Source organism: Tachyglossus aculeatus, chromosome 21, assembly GCF_015852505.1.
Source record: "Tachyglossus aculeatus isolate mTacAcu1 chromosome 21, mTacAcu1.pri, whole genome shotgun sequence".
NCBI lineage: Eukaryota > Metazoa > Chordata > Mammalia > Monotremata > Tachyglossidae > Tachyglossus > Tachyglossus aculeatus.
The window spans coordinates 44,444,121-44,460,229 of record NC_052086.1 but is presented as its reverse complement, the minus strand read 5'-3'; the positions used below and the strand labels follow the sequence as shown (position 1 = coordinate 44,460,229).

The 16,109-nt window shown below is 54.0% G+C and overlaps 1 protein-coding gene across 1 annotated transcript in view; it reads right to left on the bottom strand.

The window, feature by feature from the left end:
• Positions 1–16,109, bottom strand: part of RBM19 (RNA binding motif protein 19) — a 131,400-nt gene that overhangs the window by 85,521 nt on the left and 29,770 nt on the right. Inside the window, exons 11-16 of the mRNA XM_038763587.1 lie at positions 15,944–16,074; positions 13,618–13,739; positions 10,179–10,275; positions 9,540–9,650; positions 9,109–9,309; positions 4,957–5,083 (exon numbers count right to left, since the gene is read on the bottom strand). Coding sequence (XP_038619515.1) covers positions 4,957–5,083; positions 9,109–9,309; positions 9,540–9,650; positions 10,179–10,275; positions 13,618–13,739; positions 15,944–16,074 — 789 coding nt within the window. The remainder of the gene's footprint in view (positions 1–4,956; positions 5,084–9,108; positions 9,310–9,539; positions 9,651–10,178; positions 10,276–13,617; positions 13,740–15,943; positions 16,075–16,109) is intronic.

Below are 16,109 nucleotides of genomic sequence, written 5' to 3'. Positions count from 1 at the left end.
GTTGTGGGCAGGGAATATCTGTTCTACTGTTGCAGTGTACTCTCCCAAGCGCTTAGCACAGTGCTCTGCATACAGCAAGCGCTTAATGAACACAATTGACTGACTGGCTGAATTCCCAGGGCCCCCGCCCCCCTGCACCCGGCTCTGGCTTCTTAGCCTCTGACCTTTTACGTCGGTTTGTCTCACTTGAGCATCTCTGCCCAGTGCTTAGTGCGGTGCTCTGCACGTAGCAAACGCTTCATTCATTCATTTATTTATTCCTTCGTAATTGTGGAGCGCTTACTGTGTGCCAAGCACGGCACTGAGCGCTCGGAAGAGTATGCTGTAACAATAAACAGACACATTTTCTGCCCACAACGAGCTTCAATATGACTTCTCCTCCGCTCAACGCTGAGCTTCAGGAAGACCAGGAGCCCCCGGGGCAGACGCCGTCAATCATACTAGCCAGAACCACCCAGCGCTCTTGGGCAGGACCCCCCCCCCAGGCCCCAAAAGACCTGGCCTGGCCCCCACCCTGACCCCCAATCTGCGAGTCAGGGGTTCCCTTCTGGGTCTAATAGTCCTCCACCCAGCCTTGCCTCATTGGGTGGGATGCAGTGGGTGGGCGGAGGAGTGTGTCTCCGGCTTCACATTCTCATCATCATCATCATCATCATCAATCGTATTTATTGAGCGCTTACTGTGTGCAGAGCACTGGACTAAGCGCTTGGGAAGTACAAGTTGGCAACATATAGAGACATCATCAATCGTATTTATTGAGCGCTTACTGTGTGCAGAGCACTGTACTAAGCACTTGGGAAGTCCAAGTTGGCCACATATAGAGACAGTCCCTACCCAACAGTGGGCTCACAGTCTAAAAGGGGGAGACAGAGAACAAAACCAAATATAGTAACAAAATAAAATAAATAGAATAGATATGTACAAGTAAAATAGAGTAATAAATATGTACAAACATATACATATATACAGTCTCCCAAGCGCTCAGTACAGCGCCAGGCACCGTGGGGGCTCAGGACAGAGCATGATCCTCACGGGTCGCTCAGGACATTGGCCGATTCCCGGGGGAACTCAGGATGGTGCCTGGTCTCCAGAGAGAGCGCAGGACAGTGCCTGGTCTTCAAAGAGAGCTCAGGCCACTGCCGGGTCTCCGGAGGGAGCTCAGAACAGTGCCCTGTTCCCAGGGGGAGCTTAGGACAGTGCCGGATCTCCAGAAGGCACTCAGGATGGCAAAGGGTGCTCAGAAAAATACCCGGTCCCCGAGGGTGCCCAGGACAGCGAAAGGTCTCCGGGGGGGAGTTCAGAACAGGCCACAATGGCTAGCCAACTTAGGTCTAGCATCTCCTGGAGAGTCTAGACTGTGAGCCCGCTGTTGGGTAGGGACTGTCGCTATGTGTTGCCGAGCGCTTAGTACGGTGCTCTGCACACAGTAAGCACTCAATAAATACGATTGATTGATTGATTGATTGAACATTGCCAAGATCCGCCCTTTCCTCTCCATCCAAACCGCTACCCTGCTAATTCAAGCTCTCATCCTATCCCGTCTGGACTACTGCACTAGCCTTCTCTCTGATCTCCCATCCTCGTGTCTCTCTCCACTTCAATCCATACTTCATGCTGCTGCCCGGATTATCTTTGTCCAGAAACGCTCTGGGCATATTACTCCCCTCCTCAAAAACCTCCAATGGCTACCGATCAATCTGCGCATCAGGCAGAAACTCCTCACCCTGGGCTTCAAGGCTGTCCATCCCCTCGCCCCCTCCTACCTCACCTCCCTTCTCTCCTTCTCCAGCCCAGCCCACACCCTCCGCTCCTCTGCCGCTAATCTCCTCCCCATACCTCATTCTCGCCTGTCCCGCCATCGACCCCCGGCCCACGTCCTCCCCCGGGCCTGGAATGCCCTGCTCCCTCTGCCCATCCGCCAAGCTCGCTCTCTTCCTCCCTTCAAGGCCCTGCTGAGAGCTCACCTCCTCCAGGAGGCCTTCCCAGACTGAGCCCCTTCTTTCCTCTCCCCCTCGTCCCCCTCTCCATCCCCCCGTCTTACCTCCTTCCCTTCCCCACAGCACCTGTATATATGTATATACGGTTATACATATTTATTACCCTATTTATTTATTTTACTTGTACATTTCTATCCTACTTATTTTATTTTGTTGGTATGTTTGGTTCTGTTCTCTGTCTCCCCCTTTTAGACTGTGAGCCCACTGTTGGGTAGGGACTGTCTCTATGTGATGCCAATTTGTACTTCCCAAGCGCTTAGTACAGTGCTCTGCACATAGTAAGCGCTCAATAAATACGATTGATTGATTGATTGATTGATTGGACCAGCGCCTAGAGCAATGGAGGCCCTGAGAGCCTCCCACTGGACTCAACACTGGGTCAATCAATCAATCAATCAATCGTATTTATTGAGCGCTTACTATGTGCAGAGCACTGTACTAAGCGCTTGGGAAGTACAAATTGGCATCACATAGAGACAGTCCCTACCCGATAGTGGGCTCACAGTCTAAAAGGGGGAGACAGAGAACAGAACCAAACATACCAACAAAATAAAATAAGTAGGATAGAAATGTACAAGTAAAATAAATAAATAAATAAATAAACAGAGTAATAAATATGTACAACCATATATACATATATACAGGTGCTGTGGGGAGGGGAAGGCGGTAAGGCGGGGGGATGGAGAGGGGGACGAGGGGGAGAGGAAAGAAGGGGCTCAGTCTGGGAAGGCCTCCTGGAGGAGGTGAGCTCTCAGCAGGGCCTTGAAGGGAGGAAGAGAGCTAGCTTGGCGGATGGGCAGAGGGAGGGCATTCCAGGCCCGGGGGATGACGTGGGCCGGGGGTCGATGGCGGGACAGGCGAGAGCGAGGTACAGTGAGGAGATTAGTGGTGGAGGAGCGGAGGGTGCGGGCTGGGCAGTAGAAGGAGAGAAGGGAGGTGAGGTAGGAGGGGGGTGAGGTGATGGAGAGCCTTGAAGCCCAGGGTGAGGAGTTTCTGCCTGATGCGCAGATTGATCGGTAGCCATTGGAGGTTTTTGAGGAGGGGAGTGATATGTCCAGAGCGTTTCTGGACAAAGATAATCCGGGCAGCAGCATGAAGTATGGATTGAAGTGGAGAGAGACACGAGGATGGGAGATCAGAGAGAAGGCTAGTGCAGTAGTCCAGACGGGATAGGATGAGAGCTTGAATTAGCAGGGTAGCGGTTTGGATGGAGAGGAAAGGGCGGATCTTGGCAATGTTGCGGAGCTGAGACCGGCAGGTTTTGGTGACGGCTTGGATGTGAGGGGGTGAATGAGAGAGCGGAGTCGAGGATGACACCAAGGTTGCGGGCTTGTGAGACGGGAAGGATGGTAGTGCCGTCAACAGAGATGGGAAAGTCAGGGAGAGGACAAGGTTTGGGAGGGAAGACAAGGAGCTCAGTCTTCGACATGTTGAGCTTTAGGTGGCGGGCGGACATCCAGATGGAGATGTCCTGAAGGCAGGAGGAGATGCGAGCCTGGAGGGAGGGGGAGAGAGCAGGGGCAGAGATGTAGATCTGGGTGTCATCAGCGTAGAGGTGATAGTTGAAGCCGTGGGAGCGAATGAGGTCACCAAGGGAGTGAGTGTAGATTGAGAACAGAAGGGGACCAAGCACTGAACCTTGGGGAACTCCCACAGTAAGAGGATGGGAGGGGGAGGAGGAGCCTGCAAAAGAGACTGAGAAAGAACGACCGGAGAGATAAGAGGAGAACCAGGAGAGGACGGAGTCTGTGAAGCCAAGGTCAGATAACGTGTTGAGGAGAAGGGGGTGGTCCACAGTGTCAAAGGCAGCTGAGAGGTCGAGGAGGATTAGGACAGAGTATGAGCCGTTGGATTTGGCAAGCAGGAGGTCATTGGTGACCTTTGAGAGCGCAGTTTCCGTGGAATGAAGGGGACGGAAGCCAGACTGGAGGGGGTCGAGGAGAGAGTTGTTGTTGAGGAATTCTAGGCAGCGCGTGTAGACAACTCGTTCAAGGAGTTTGGAAAGGAATGGTAGGAGGGATATGGGACGATAACTAGAAGGTGAGGTGGGGTCAAGAGAGGGTTTTTTTAGGATGGGAGAGACATGGGCATGTTTGAAGGCAGAGGGGAAGGACCCAGTGGAGAGTGAGCGGTTGAAGATGGAAGTTAAGGAGGGGAGAAGGGATGGAGCGAGAGATTTCATAAGATGAGAGGGAATGGGGTCAGAAGCACAGGTGGCCGGAGTAGCACTTGAGAGGAGGGAGGAGAGTTCCTCTGAGGATACCGCTGGGAAGGATGGGAGAGTAGCAGAGAATGTTGAGAGCCGGGGGGTTGGAGAAAGGGGGGACGAGACTTTGGGGAGGTCGGACCTGATGGATTTAATTTTGTTAATGAAGTAGGAGGGCCAGATCGTTGGGGGTGAGGGAAGGAGGAGGGGGAGGAACCGGGGGCCTGAGAAGGGAGTTGAATGTACGGAAGAGCTGGCGGGGGTGATGGGCATGGGTGTCAATAAGGGAGGAGAAATAGTTTTGTCTGGCAGAAGAGAGGGCTGAGTTAAGGCAGGAAAGGATAAACTTGAAGTGAACGAGGTTGGCATGGTGTTTAGACTTTCGCCAGCAGTGTTCGGCAGCTCGAGCATAAGAGCGAAGGAGGCGGACAGTGGCAGTGATCCAGGGCTGTGGGTTAGTGGTGCGAGAGCGGCGAAGGGAAAGGGGAGCGAGCGAGTCTAGCTGAGTAGAAAGGGTAGAGTTGAGAGCAGTAATCTGATCATCAAGACTGGGTAGAGAGGAGAGGGCGGCGAGGTGGGGTGTGAGGCGCTCCGAAAGATGGGTGGGGTCCAGAGAGCGGAGATCTCTGTGAGGGAGTAATACGGATTTACAGGTCGACCCAGGCGGGACTGGGGGAAGCTCTCCCTCGGGGCCCGAGCTTCGGGGCTCCCACCCACCCACCCCACCCGCCCCCGTCTGCGGCGCCACCTTACCGGGTCCCGCCTCGGCCCGGGCGCTCTCCTCCTCGGCCGGACCCTCCGGGGCCGCTTTCTTCTGGGGGTCCGGGCTGGCGAAGACGCCCATGGGGGCCCATTCCAGGTACAGGGGGACGTGGTGAAACTGGTGAGGGGGAGGCGGCCCGGTCGGACGGCTGGACGCCACCCACCCCCTCCCCCGGGGTAGCGGGGCTCTGACCGGTTCCCGCTCGGATGGAGAGCCCAGATGGCCGCTTCCGGCCTCCTTGGGCCGCTCCCGCGGTTCTGCTCGGGCTGCCCGTCTCACGACAAAACCCCCGGACCGCGGCATAGCTCAATGGAAAGAGCACGGGCTTGGGAGTCAGGGGTCACGGGTTCAAATCCCGGCCTCGCCACTTGTCAGCTGGGCGACTTCGGGCAAGTCACTTCACTTCTCTGGGCCTCAGTTCCCTCATTCGTAAAATGGGGATTTTGCGCGTGGGGCAATCTCACCTCATCACCTTGTATCCTCACTGGCGCTTAGAACAGTGCTTTGCACATAGTCAGCGCTTAACAAATGCCATTATTATTATTATTATTATTCTATCTGCCTCCTCCCTTTCTTCCAGGAGGCTTCCAGATGAACTGCCCCTTCCCCCTCACCCCCCTCTCCATCCCCCCATTTACCTCCTTCCCTTCCCCACAGCACCTGTATATATGTATATATGTTTGTACATATTTATTACTCTATTTATTTATCTTACTTGTACATATCTATTCTATTTATTTTATTTTGTTAGTATGTTTGGTTTGGTTCTTTGTCTCCCCCTTTCAGACTGTGAGCCCACTGCTGGGTAGGGACTGTCTCTAGATGTTGCCAACTTGGACTTCCCAAGCGCTTAGTACAGCGCTCTGCACACAGTAAGCGCTCAATAAATACGATTGATTGATTGATTCACCGGGTTTCGCTAGCCCCCCCGAACTCTCTGTGTTCACCCAGGGTGAGGGAAGCAGCAGAAACTGCAGAATCTCTGCAAATTCTAGAGCTTTGGCTGTGACTGTACATTTTGTACATATTTTTTACTTGTACATATTTTTTACTCTTTATTTATTTATTTTATTTGTACATATCTATTCTATTTATTTTATTTTGTTAGCATGTTTGGTTTTGTTCTCTGTCCCCCCCTTTTAGACTGTGAGCCCACTGTTGGGTAGGGACTGTCTCTATATGTTGCCAATTTGTACTTCCCAAGCGCTTAGTACAGTGCTCTGCACATAGTAAGCGCTCAATAAATACGATTGATGATGATGATGATGACTGACCTCTCAGTGACCAGGGTGGTGGTCCCCCTCCCCTCCAGAGGCTCTCCAAATCCCACCCCTTCCTCTCCTCCAAGCTGCTACCAGCCCGGTCCGAGGACTTGGCATATCATCATCATCATCAATCGTATTTATTGAGTGCTTACTGTGTGCACAGCACTGTACTAAGCGCTTGGGAAGTACAAGTTGGCAACATATATAATGGAAACGGCATATCCCGTTTCCATTACTGCATCGGCCTCCTCCCTGACCTCCCTGCCTCTACCGTCCTGCCCAAGAGCTCAGCACACAGCAGACTGTAAGCTCCCCGAAGGCCGGGCTCGTGCCTACTAACTCTCCTGCTAACCTACTCTACTGCAGAGAAGCGGCGTGGCTCAGTGGAAAAGAGCCCGGGCTTTGGAGTCAGGGGTCACGGGTTCAAATCCCGGCTCCGCCAATTGTCAGCTGTGTGACTTTGGGCAAGTCGCTTAACTTCTCTGGGCCTCAGTTACCTCATCTGGAAAATGGGGATTAAGACTGAGAGCCCCCCATGGGACAACCTGATCACCTTGTAACCTCCGCAGCGCTTAGAACGGTGCTTTGCATACAGTAGCGCTTAATAAATGCTATTATCATTATTATTATTACAAGCAAATTGGGTTGGACGCAGTCCCTGTCCCACGGGGGGCTCGCAGTCTCAATCCCCATTTTACAGATGAGGGAACTGAGGCATAGAGGAGTTAAGTGACTTGTCCAAGGCCACCCGGCAGACAAGTGGCAGAGCCGGGATTAGAACCCGTGACCTTCTGACTTTCGGCCTGTGATTTCTCCGCTATGCCCCACTCATCCTCCCCGACTTCTGGTCCCGCACCCCCCAGCCCCTCACAGCGGCTCCCAAGCTGCCGCCCTCGGCCACACACGATAATAATAATGAATAATTACGGTGCTCGGTAAGCGCATACTATGTTCCAATCACTGTTCTAAGTGCTGGGGTAGATACAACGACAGTGCTCTGCACACAGTAAGCGCTCAATAAATACTATTGAATGAATGAATGAATCCTAGTTAAGTTGGTTGGACAGAGTCCCTGTTCTACATGGGGCTCGTACTCTTTATCCCCATTTTACAGATGAGGTAACTGAGGTCCAGAGAAGTATGATAATAATAATAGTGACGGGATTCGTTAAGCATTTACTATACTTCAAGCACTTGACTTGCCCAAGGTCACACAGCAGACATAAGGCAGAGCCAGGATTAATAAATGATAATAATAATCATCATCATCATCAATCGTATTTATTGAGCGCTTACTATGTGCAGAGCACTGTAATGGCATTTGTTAAGCGCTTACTATGTGCAAAGCACTGTTCTAAGCGCTAGGGGGGATACAAGGTCATCAGGTTGTCCCATGTGGGGCTCACAGTCTTCATCCCCACTTTACAGATGAGGTAACTGAGGTCCAGAGAAGTATTATAATAATAATAGTGATGGTATTTGTTAAGCATTTACTATACTTCAAGCACTTGACTTGCCCAAGGTCACACAGCAGACACAAGGCAGGGCCAGGATTAATAAATAATAATAATGATAATAATAATGGCATTTGTTAAGCGCTTACTATGTGCGAAACACTGTTCTAAGTGCTGGGGGGATATAAGGTCATCAGGTTGTCCCATGTGGGGCTCACAGTCTTCATCCCCACTTTACAGATGAGGTAACTGAGGTCCAGAGAAGTATAATAATAATAGTGATGGGATTTGTTAAGCATTTACTATACTTCAAGCACTTGACTTGCCCAAGGTCACACAGCAGACATAAGGCAGGGCCAGGATTAATAAATAATAATAATAATAATAATAATGATAATAATAATGGCATTTGCTAAGCGCTTACTATGTGCAAAGCACTGTTCTAAGCGCTGGGGGGGATACAAGGTGATCAGGTTGTCCCATGTGGGGCTCACAGTCTTCATCCCCACTTTCCAGATGAGGTAACTGAGGTCCAGAGAAGTATAATAATAATAATAACAATAATAATAATAGTGATGGTATTTGTTAGCACTTACTATACTTCAAGCACTTGACTTGCCCAAGGTCACACAGCAGACATAAGGCAGAGCCAGGATTAATAAATAATAATAATAATGGCATTTGTTAAGTGCTTACTATGTGAAAAGCATTGTTCTAAGCGCTGGGGGGGATACAAGGTGATCAGGTTGTCCCACGTGGGGCTCACAGTCTTAATCCCCATTTTCCAGATGAGGTAACTGAGGCCCAGAGAAGTGAAATGACTTGCCCAAAGCCACCCAGCTGACAAGTGGTGGAGCCGGGATTAGAACCCATGCAAAGCACTGTTCTAAGCGCCGGGGGGATACAAGGTGATCAGGTTGTCCCACGGGGGGGGCGGGGGGGGCTCACAGTCTTCATCCCCATTTGACAGATGAGGGAACTGAGGCCCGGAGAAGTGAAGTGACTTGCCCAAAGTCACACAGCAGACAGGTGGTGGAGCCGGGATTAGAACCCACGACCTCTGACTCCCAAGCCTGGGATCTTTCCACGGAGCCTCGCTGCGATATGTACGGGGCATGGATTGGGCTCCCAAGCCCGGGCTCTTGCCACTGAGCCACACTGCCAGGTCCTACTAATTCCCAGGCGGGTGCTCTACCCACTAGGCCACGCTGCTTCCGTGATTTAGTCTCCATCCCGGCCTCTCAATCACAGCTGTGTCAAGGGCCGCTGGCCCAGTGCCCCCAGCCCCATCGCCACCCGAGGGTCTGGCCAATTCCAGTGACCCCCCCAAGGCTGCCACCGCCCCCACGACCCTGCCCTCCTCTCCACCCCCCGCCCCCCGCCCCGAAGATCCGGCCCATCGCCGCGGCGCCTGTTCCCCGACCTTGGAATAGGCCAGGTGGGTGAAGGCCCTGCGAGCCTGGGCCGGCTCCAGGAACTCCACGATGGCGGTGATGCCCCCGTCGGGCAGCAGGACGCGGCCCAGCCCGCCGAAGCGGCCGAAGATCTCCTCCAGCTCCGCCACCCGGGTGCCCGCCGGGAGGTTCTTCGCCAGGATCACCGACTTGCTCCGCTCCGCGGCCGCCTGCGTCGGGGGCGGGACGGGAGCGGGGGCCGGGGGGATGCTCGGGTGTGCCAGGGAGGGAGGACGGGGCATTGCGGGGCACGGAGGGTGGGGTGGGGTGATGAGCGTGGGGCAGAAAAGAGGTGACCAGTCCACGGTGGAGAGGGGCAGTGAGGGGTTCAGTGGGTCTCCGTGGCGGGGTCGGGGCAGCGGGGGGTGGTCCGGGCCGGCGCCGGGCAGGGGGTCCTCACCTGGCTGAAGGAGTCCAGGCAGACTCCGTGGTCCAGCAGGAACCGGCGCAGCTCCTGGACCAGCTGCGTCTCCCCCAGGGCCACTCGCACCGCCACGCTGCCCTTCGTCTCCTGGGGTGACGAGGCGGGGACGGACCGGGAGGCCGGGGGGAGACGGACGGACGGCAGGGCAAGAGGGGGGTGGGGGGAGAGAGACGGGGGACAGAGGGAGACGGAAATGGGGATGAGGGAGAGACAGACGGGGGGACGAGGGAGAGACGGATGGGGGACAAGGGGGAGATAGACGGGGGACGAGGGAGAGACGCACGGGGGATAAAGGGGAGGTACGCGGGGGGATAAGGTGGAGACGGATGGTGGATGGAGGGACATAGGGAGGGCCGGGGGAGATGGAGAAGGGGCCGAAGGGAGACAGAGGGGGTGTAGGAGACGGAAGGGGGGGTGGGGGACAGAAAGGGGGTGGGGGAGACGGAGAGAGGATGGGTCAGCTCAACAGCTGCAGCAGGCGTCACGGCCGTGAGCCCCAACGGCTCCTGAGATGGCCCTCCCCCGAGACCCGAGGGCCCAGGGCGGCCCCCTTCAGCAGCCCCCCCGCTGCCCTCCACCTCCGGGACGGGCCCCCCAATCGAAGCGGTCACTCACGTGGTCGAACACTTGGCTCTTTGTGGCATTGTATTTGGTGGCCACGGCGTCGGCCACTGCGTTGGGCCCCATGAACAGCGTGTTCCAGTTGTGAGAGCTGAGGGAGGGCAGGAAATGGGCCGAGGTCAGACGATCCCTCTCTCTCTGCCTCCTTCCGTCCTTCCCTCCCACCCTCTCTCCCTTCCCAGCAGCCCCCAGGAGGCCCACTAGCTAACACGGACACTTTCAATTCAGGCTCAAAGTTCGCTCCTCTAATTCTAACTTTCTCACTGTGCTTCCATCTCGCCTATCTCACCACTAACCCATCGCCCACATCCCGCCTCTGGCCCAGAACACTGTCCCTCCTCAAATCCCGAAGACACCTACTCTCTCCCGCTTCAAAGGTTTCCAAGAGACTTTCCCAGACTAAGCCCCTCCTTTCCTCTTCTCCCATACCCTTCTGTGTCTCCCTGACTTGCTCCCTTTGTTCTTTCCCCACCCCAACCCCACACCACTGTCATTTATTTAGTTCTATTGACATCTGTTCCCCCTCCAAACTGTCAGCTCCTTGTGGGAAGGGAAGGTGTCTGTTTATTGTTGTATTATGCTTTCCCAAGCTCTTAATACAAAGCTCGGCACACGATAAGCTCTCAATAAATACGACTGAATGAATAAATGAATGAATGAATGAACTGGCCCCTCCTCATTCCCATGTTCCCGACTCTGTACAGAAGCCCGGGGGTGAGGAGACAGTAAAACCAGTGTGATAGACTGCAGAGTGAGGCCGACCACACTCTCGGCCTCCCTGGAGCAGAAGCCCCGGACCTCGGGGTCATTCATTCATTCAATCGTATTTATTGGGCGCTTACTGTGTGCAGAGCACTGTACTAAGCGCTTGGGAAGCACAAGCTGGCACCATATAGAGACGGTACCTACCCAACAAGGGGCTCACAGTCTAGAAGACAACCTCAACTCTTGCTGTCGGCTCAACTCTCGCTCTTGGGCCGTGGCCAATCCCCACTTTCTCACTGTGCTTCGACCTCGCCTATCTCACCACTAACCCATCGCCCACGTCTCGCCTCTGGCCCGGAACACTCTCCCTCCTGAAATCCCGCAGACACCTACTCTCTCCCACTTCAAAGCCTTCATAGGGAAGCAGCGTGGCTCAGTGGAAAGAGCCCGGGCTTTGGAGTCAGAGGTCATGGGTTCGAATCCCGGCTCCGCCACATGTCTGTTGTGTGACCTCGGGCAAGTCACTTAACTTCTCTGGGCCTCAGTTACCTCATCTGTAAAATGGGGATTAAGACTGTGAGCCCCCCGGGGGACAACCCGATCACCTTGTAACCTTCCCAGCGCTTAGAACAGTGCTGTGCACATAGTAAGCGCTCAATAAATGCCATCATCATCATCCCCACCCATCCTTCCTTCAGGATGTTTCCCGGGCCCCACCCCGATGGCTGTCACCCCACCACGGACTCTGGTCCAACTACAGTCAGACTGTCACGTCAGCCCCCTCGCCGGTCTCCCTGCCTCGGGGCCTCAACCCCGCTCCAATCTACCCTCCCTGCTACTGGCGCCTCCAGGATCATCTCTCAGCCCACATCTCTCCTGCCCTCTCTAAATCAAACCCCTCACTGTCATCTTCCAGAATCTCTACCATCTGCTCCTCCTGTCCCCCCGACCGACCCATCTGCTCTCTTTCCTCGCCATTTCCCAACCCTCCACCTTCCTCCTCCCAACCAACCTTCCAGCTGTCCCTCAGTCTCCCTTCTCCCACCCCTGTCCCCCGACTGCTCCCCTGGCCTGGAATTCCCTTCCCCTGAGAGACAGACCCCGGCTCCCTCCACCTTCAAATCACTTCTGAAAGCCTGCCTCCTCCCACCAGCCTTTCTTGATTCACTCATTCATTCGTCTTTACTGAGCGCTTACTGTGTGCAGAACATTGCACTAAGCACTTAAGATCCATCTCCCAGCCGATCCAACCTCCCGCCTCAGCCCTCGGATCTATCTCCATCCTCGATTATCTACTCTAACCGCTCACGGTGTCAATATGCTTATCTCCCCCGTTAGTGTGGAAGCTCCTTGTGGGCAGGGAATGGGTCACATCTTCATTCCGTACACCCAAATGCCTTATGGAGGACACCGCACCTGGCGGGTGCTCAATAAACACCACTACTGCTCCTAACCGGCCCCGCCGGGCCCAGGAAGGTTGTGGTGAAATGGCGAGGCGAGATCTAGGGATTTTTCCAGGATAACTGGGTTCCCTAAATATCTCTGAGCTCCTAGAGTCTGAGAAGCAGCAACGGAGGCCCCAGGGGAGCAGCTCGGTCACCTCAAGGCCAGGAAACTGGACCTCAGCTCAGCCCCAGCGTCCCACCGGCTGAGAGGAAGCGGGAATGTAATCGGAATAATTATGGTATGGATTAAACACTATATGCTTGCTCTAAGCACTGGGATAGGTACAAGGAATTGTACTCTCCCAAGCGCTTAGTAATGATGGTATTTCTTAAGTGCTTACTATGTGCCAAGAGCTGTTCTAAGCGCTGGTGCTCTGCACACAGCAAGCACTCAAAAAATACGACTGAATGAATGAATGAAGGTAACCAGGTTCATTCGCTCAATCATTCAATCGTATTTACTGAGCACTTACTGTACTAAGCACTTGGGAAGTACAAGTTGGCAACGTGTAGAGATGGTCCCCACCCAACAACGGGCTCACAGTCTCTGTCCCACACTGGGCTCACACTCTTAATCCCTATTTTTTACAGACGAGGGAACTGAGGCCCAGAGAAGTGAAGTGACTGGCCCAAGGTCACACAGCAGACAAGTGGCGGAGCCAGGATTAGAACCCGTGACCTTGTGACCCCCAGGTGCGTGCTCTATCCACCACACCACAATGATGTGCAGGAACAGAAGGGCAGTGGACGGTCACCTCCTCACACAGACCCACGCCCCCCTCCTCCCCAGCGCCAGGGCAGACGGCACCGAAGCCCCCGCTCCCGGACGTTTTCTCTGGTTCCGGTTGGGTCACGCGGATGGCCAAAACTGAGAGCTCACCTCCTCCAGGAGGCCTTCCCAGACTGAGCCCCTTCCTTCCTCTCCCCCTTGTCCCCCTCTCCATCCCCCATCTTACCTCCTTCCCTTCCCCACAGCACCTGTATATATGTATATATGTTTGTACATATTTATTACCCTATTTATTTATTTATTTTACTTGTGCATATCCATTCTATTTATTTTATTTTGTTAATATGTTTGGTTTTGTTCTCTGTCTCCCCTTTCTAGACTGTGAGCCCACTGTTGGGTAGGGACCGTCTCTATATGTTGCCAACTTGTACTTCCCAAGCGCTTAGTACAGTGCTCTGCACACAGCGCTCAATAAATACGATTGATTGATTGATTGATTGATTGAAACGAGGCCGCTCCCCGTGGTCCCGGGAGGGCGGACGGGTGGGCTGACCTGGAGCTGTTGGCCTTGTCCTTGGCCGCTTTCTTCTTCTTGTAGGAAGAAGAGCCGGGCGTGTCGGGGCTCTCCTCGACTTCCTTCTTGATGGTGGAGGGCAGGACGTGCAGCATCCGGCCCTGGAGCGAGGGGGCAGAGGGGATGGCGGGCGGTTCGGGTCGCCCGGGGTCTCTGCCGGACACCTCAGCCGCCGCCACCCCGAGGGAACCGCGGGCCCCCAGGGCCGGACCGGGCAGGCCCCCGGACGGTAGACATAGACAGACCACGGCACTGGGCAGGAGCACACGGCCCACCCTACTGTCCTGGCTGATCTCTCCGCCCTTTCCTCTCCATCCATACCGCTACCCTGCTCATTCAAGCTCTCATCCTATCCCGTCTGGACTACTGCATCAGCCTTCTCTCTGATCTCCCATCCTCGTGTCTCTCCCCACTTCAATCCATACTTCATGCTGCTGCCCGGATTATCTTTGTCCAGAAACGCTCTGGGCATATCACTCCCCTCCTCAAAAATCTCCAGTGGCTACCAATCAATCTGCGCGTCAGGCAGAAACTCCTCACCCTGGGCTTCCAGGCTGTCCATCCCCTCGCCCCCTCCTACCTCACCTCCCTTCTCTCCTTCTCCAGCCCAGCCCGCACCCCCCGCTCCTCCGCCGCTAATCTCCTCACCGTACCTCCTTCTCGCCTGTCCCGCCATCGACCCCCGGCCCACGTCATCCCCCGGGCCTGGAATGGCCTCCCTCTGCCCATCCGCCAAGCTAGCTCTCTTCCTCCCTTCAAGGCCCTACTGAGAGCTCACCTCCTCCAGGAGGCCTTCCCACACTGAGCCCCTTCCTTCCTCTCCCCCTTGTCCCCCTCTCCATCCCCCCATCTTACCTCCTTCCCTTCCCCACAGCACCTGTATATATGTATATGTTTGTACATATTTATTACTCTATTTATTTATTTATTTTGCTTGTACATATCTATTCTATTTATTTTATTTTGTTAGTATGTGTGGTTTTGTTCTCTGTCTCCCCCTTTTAGACTGTAAGCCCACTGTTGGGTAGGGACTGTCTCCATATGTTGCAAACTTGTACTTCCCAAACGCTTAGTACAGTGCTCTGTACACAGTAAGCACTCAATAAATACGATTGATGATGATGATGATCTCTCATCTCCCCCACGCTATTACTACCCTACCTGCCACTTTGGCACCTTGGCATTTGGGCACTCTACACTGTGCTACTTTTCCCACCTCTAATTTCTTTCAGTGTCTGTTTCCCCCACTAGACTGTCAGTCTCTTGAAGGCAGGCATAATAAACGTGGCATTTGTTAAGCACTTCCTCTGTGCCAGGCACAGTACTAAGCACGGGGGTATCAGGTTGGATACAGTCCCTGTCCCACAACAATAATAATAATAATGATGGCATTTATTAAGCGCTTACTATGTGCAAAGCACTGTTCTAAGCGCTGGGGAGGTTACAAGGCGATCAGGTTGTTCCACGGGGGGCTCACAGTCTCAATCCCCATTTTACAGATGAGGTCACTGAGGCCCAGAGAAGTGAAGTGACTTGCCCAAGGTCACACAGCTGACAAGTGGCGGAGTCAGTATTTGAACCCATGACCTCTGACTCCAAAGCCCGGGCTCTTTCCACTGATCCACACTGCTTCTAGCTTGTCACACTGAGCTCAGTGTGGCTAACGTAATACATTTTTGCAATCACGAATGATTAATGCTAATGAAATCACAAGGGGCTCAAGGTCTCAAATCCCACTTTACAGATTCATTCATTCAATCGTATTTATTGAGCACTTACTGTGTGCAGAGCACTGTACTAAGCGCTTGGGAAGGACAATTCAGCAACAGAGAGAGACCCTCCCTGCCCACAACGGGCTCACAGTCTAGAAGGGGGGAGATGTTCAGATGAGGGATGTACAGATGAGGGAACTGAGGCACAGAGAAGTGAAGCGACTTTCATTCATTCACTCATTCGTATTTATTGAGCGCTTACTGTGTGCAGAGCACTGTACTAAGCGCTTGGGAAGTCCAAGTTAGCAACATATAGAGATGTTCCCTACCCAACAGTGGGCTCACAGTCTAGAAGCGACCTGACTAAGGTCACACAGCACACGAGTGGCGGAGCCGGGATTCGAACCCATGACCTTCTAACTCCCAGGCCTGTGCTCTATCCACTACGCCATCCTTCTTCTTATCCACCAACTCTACTGCTTTCTCCCAAGTCCTCAGTACAGTGCTCTGTACTCAGGAGACTGGCAGCTCTTTGAGGGCGGCGATCGTGCCCAGTGCCCGTGAGGGGAGACGGGAAGCCCCCCGGAGCTCACCTGGAACACCTGCCCGTCAACAGCGGCGTAGGCCTTGATCGCGTGCTCCGGGAAAACGTACGTGACGAAAGCGAAGCCCTTGGGCCTCTTGGTCAGGCTGTCCACGGGGAAGTGGAGGTCCGACAGGGGGCCTGGGGGTGGACGTCCGCCCGGCTCAGCGGCCTCG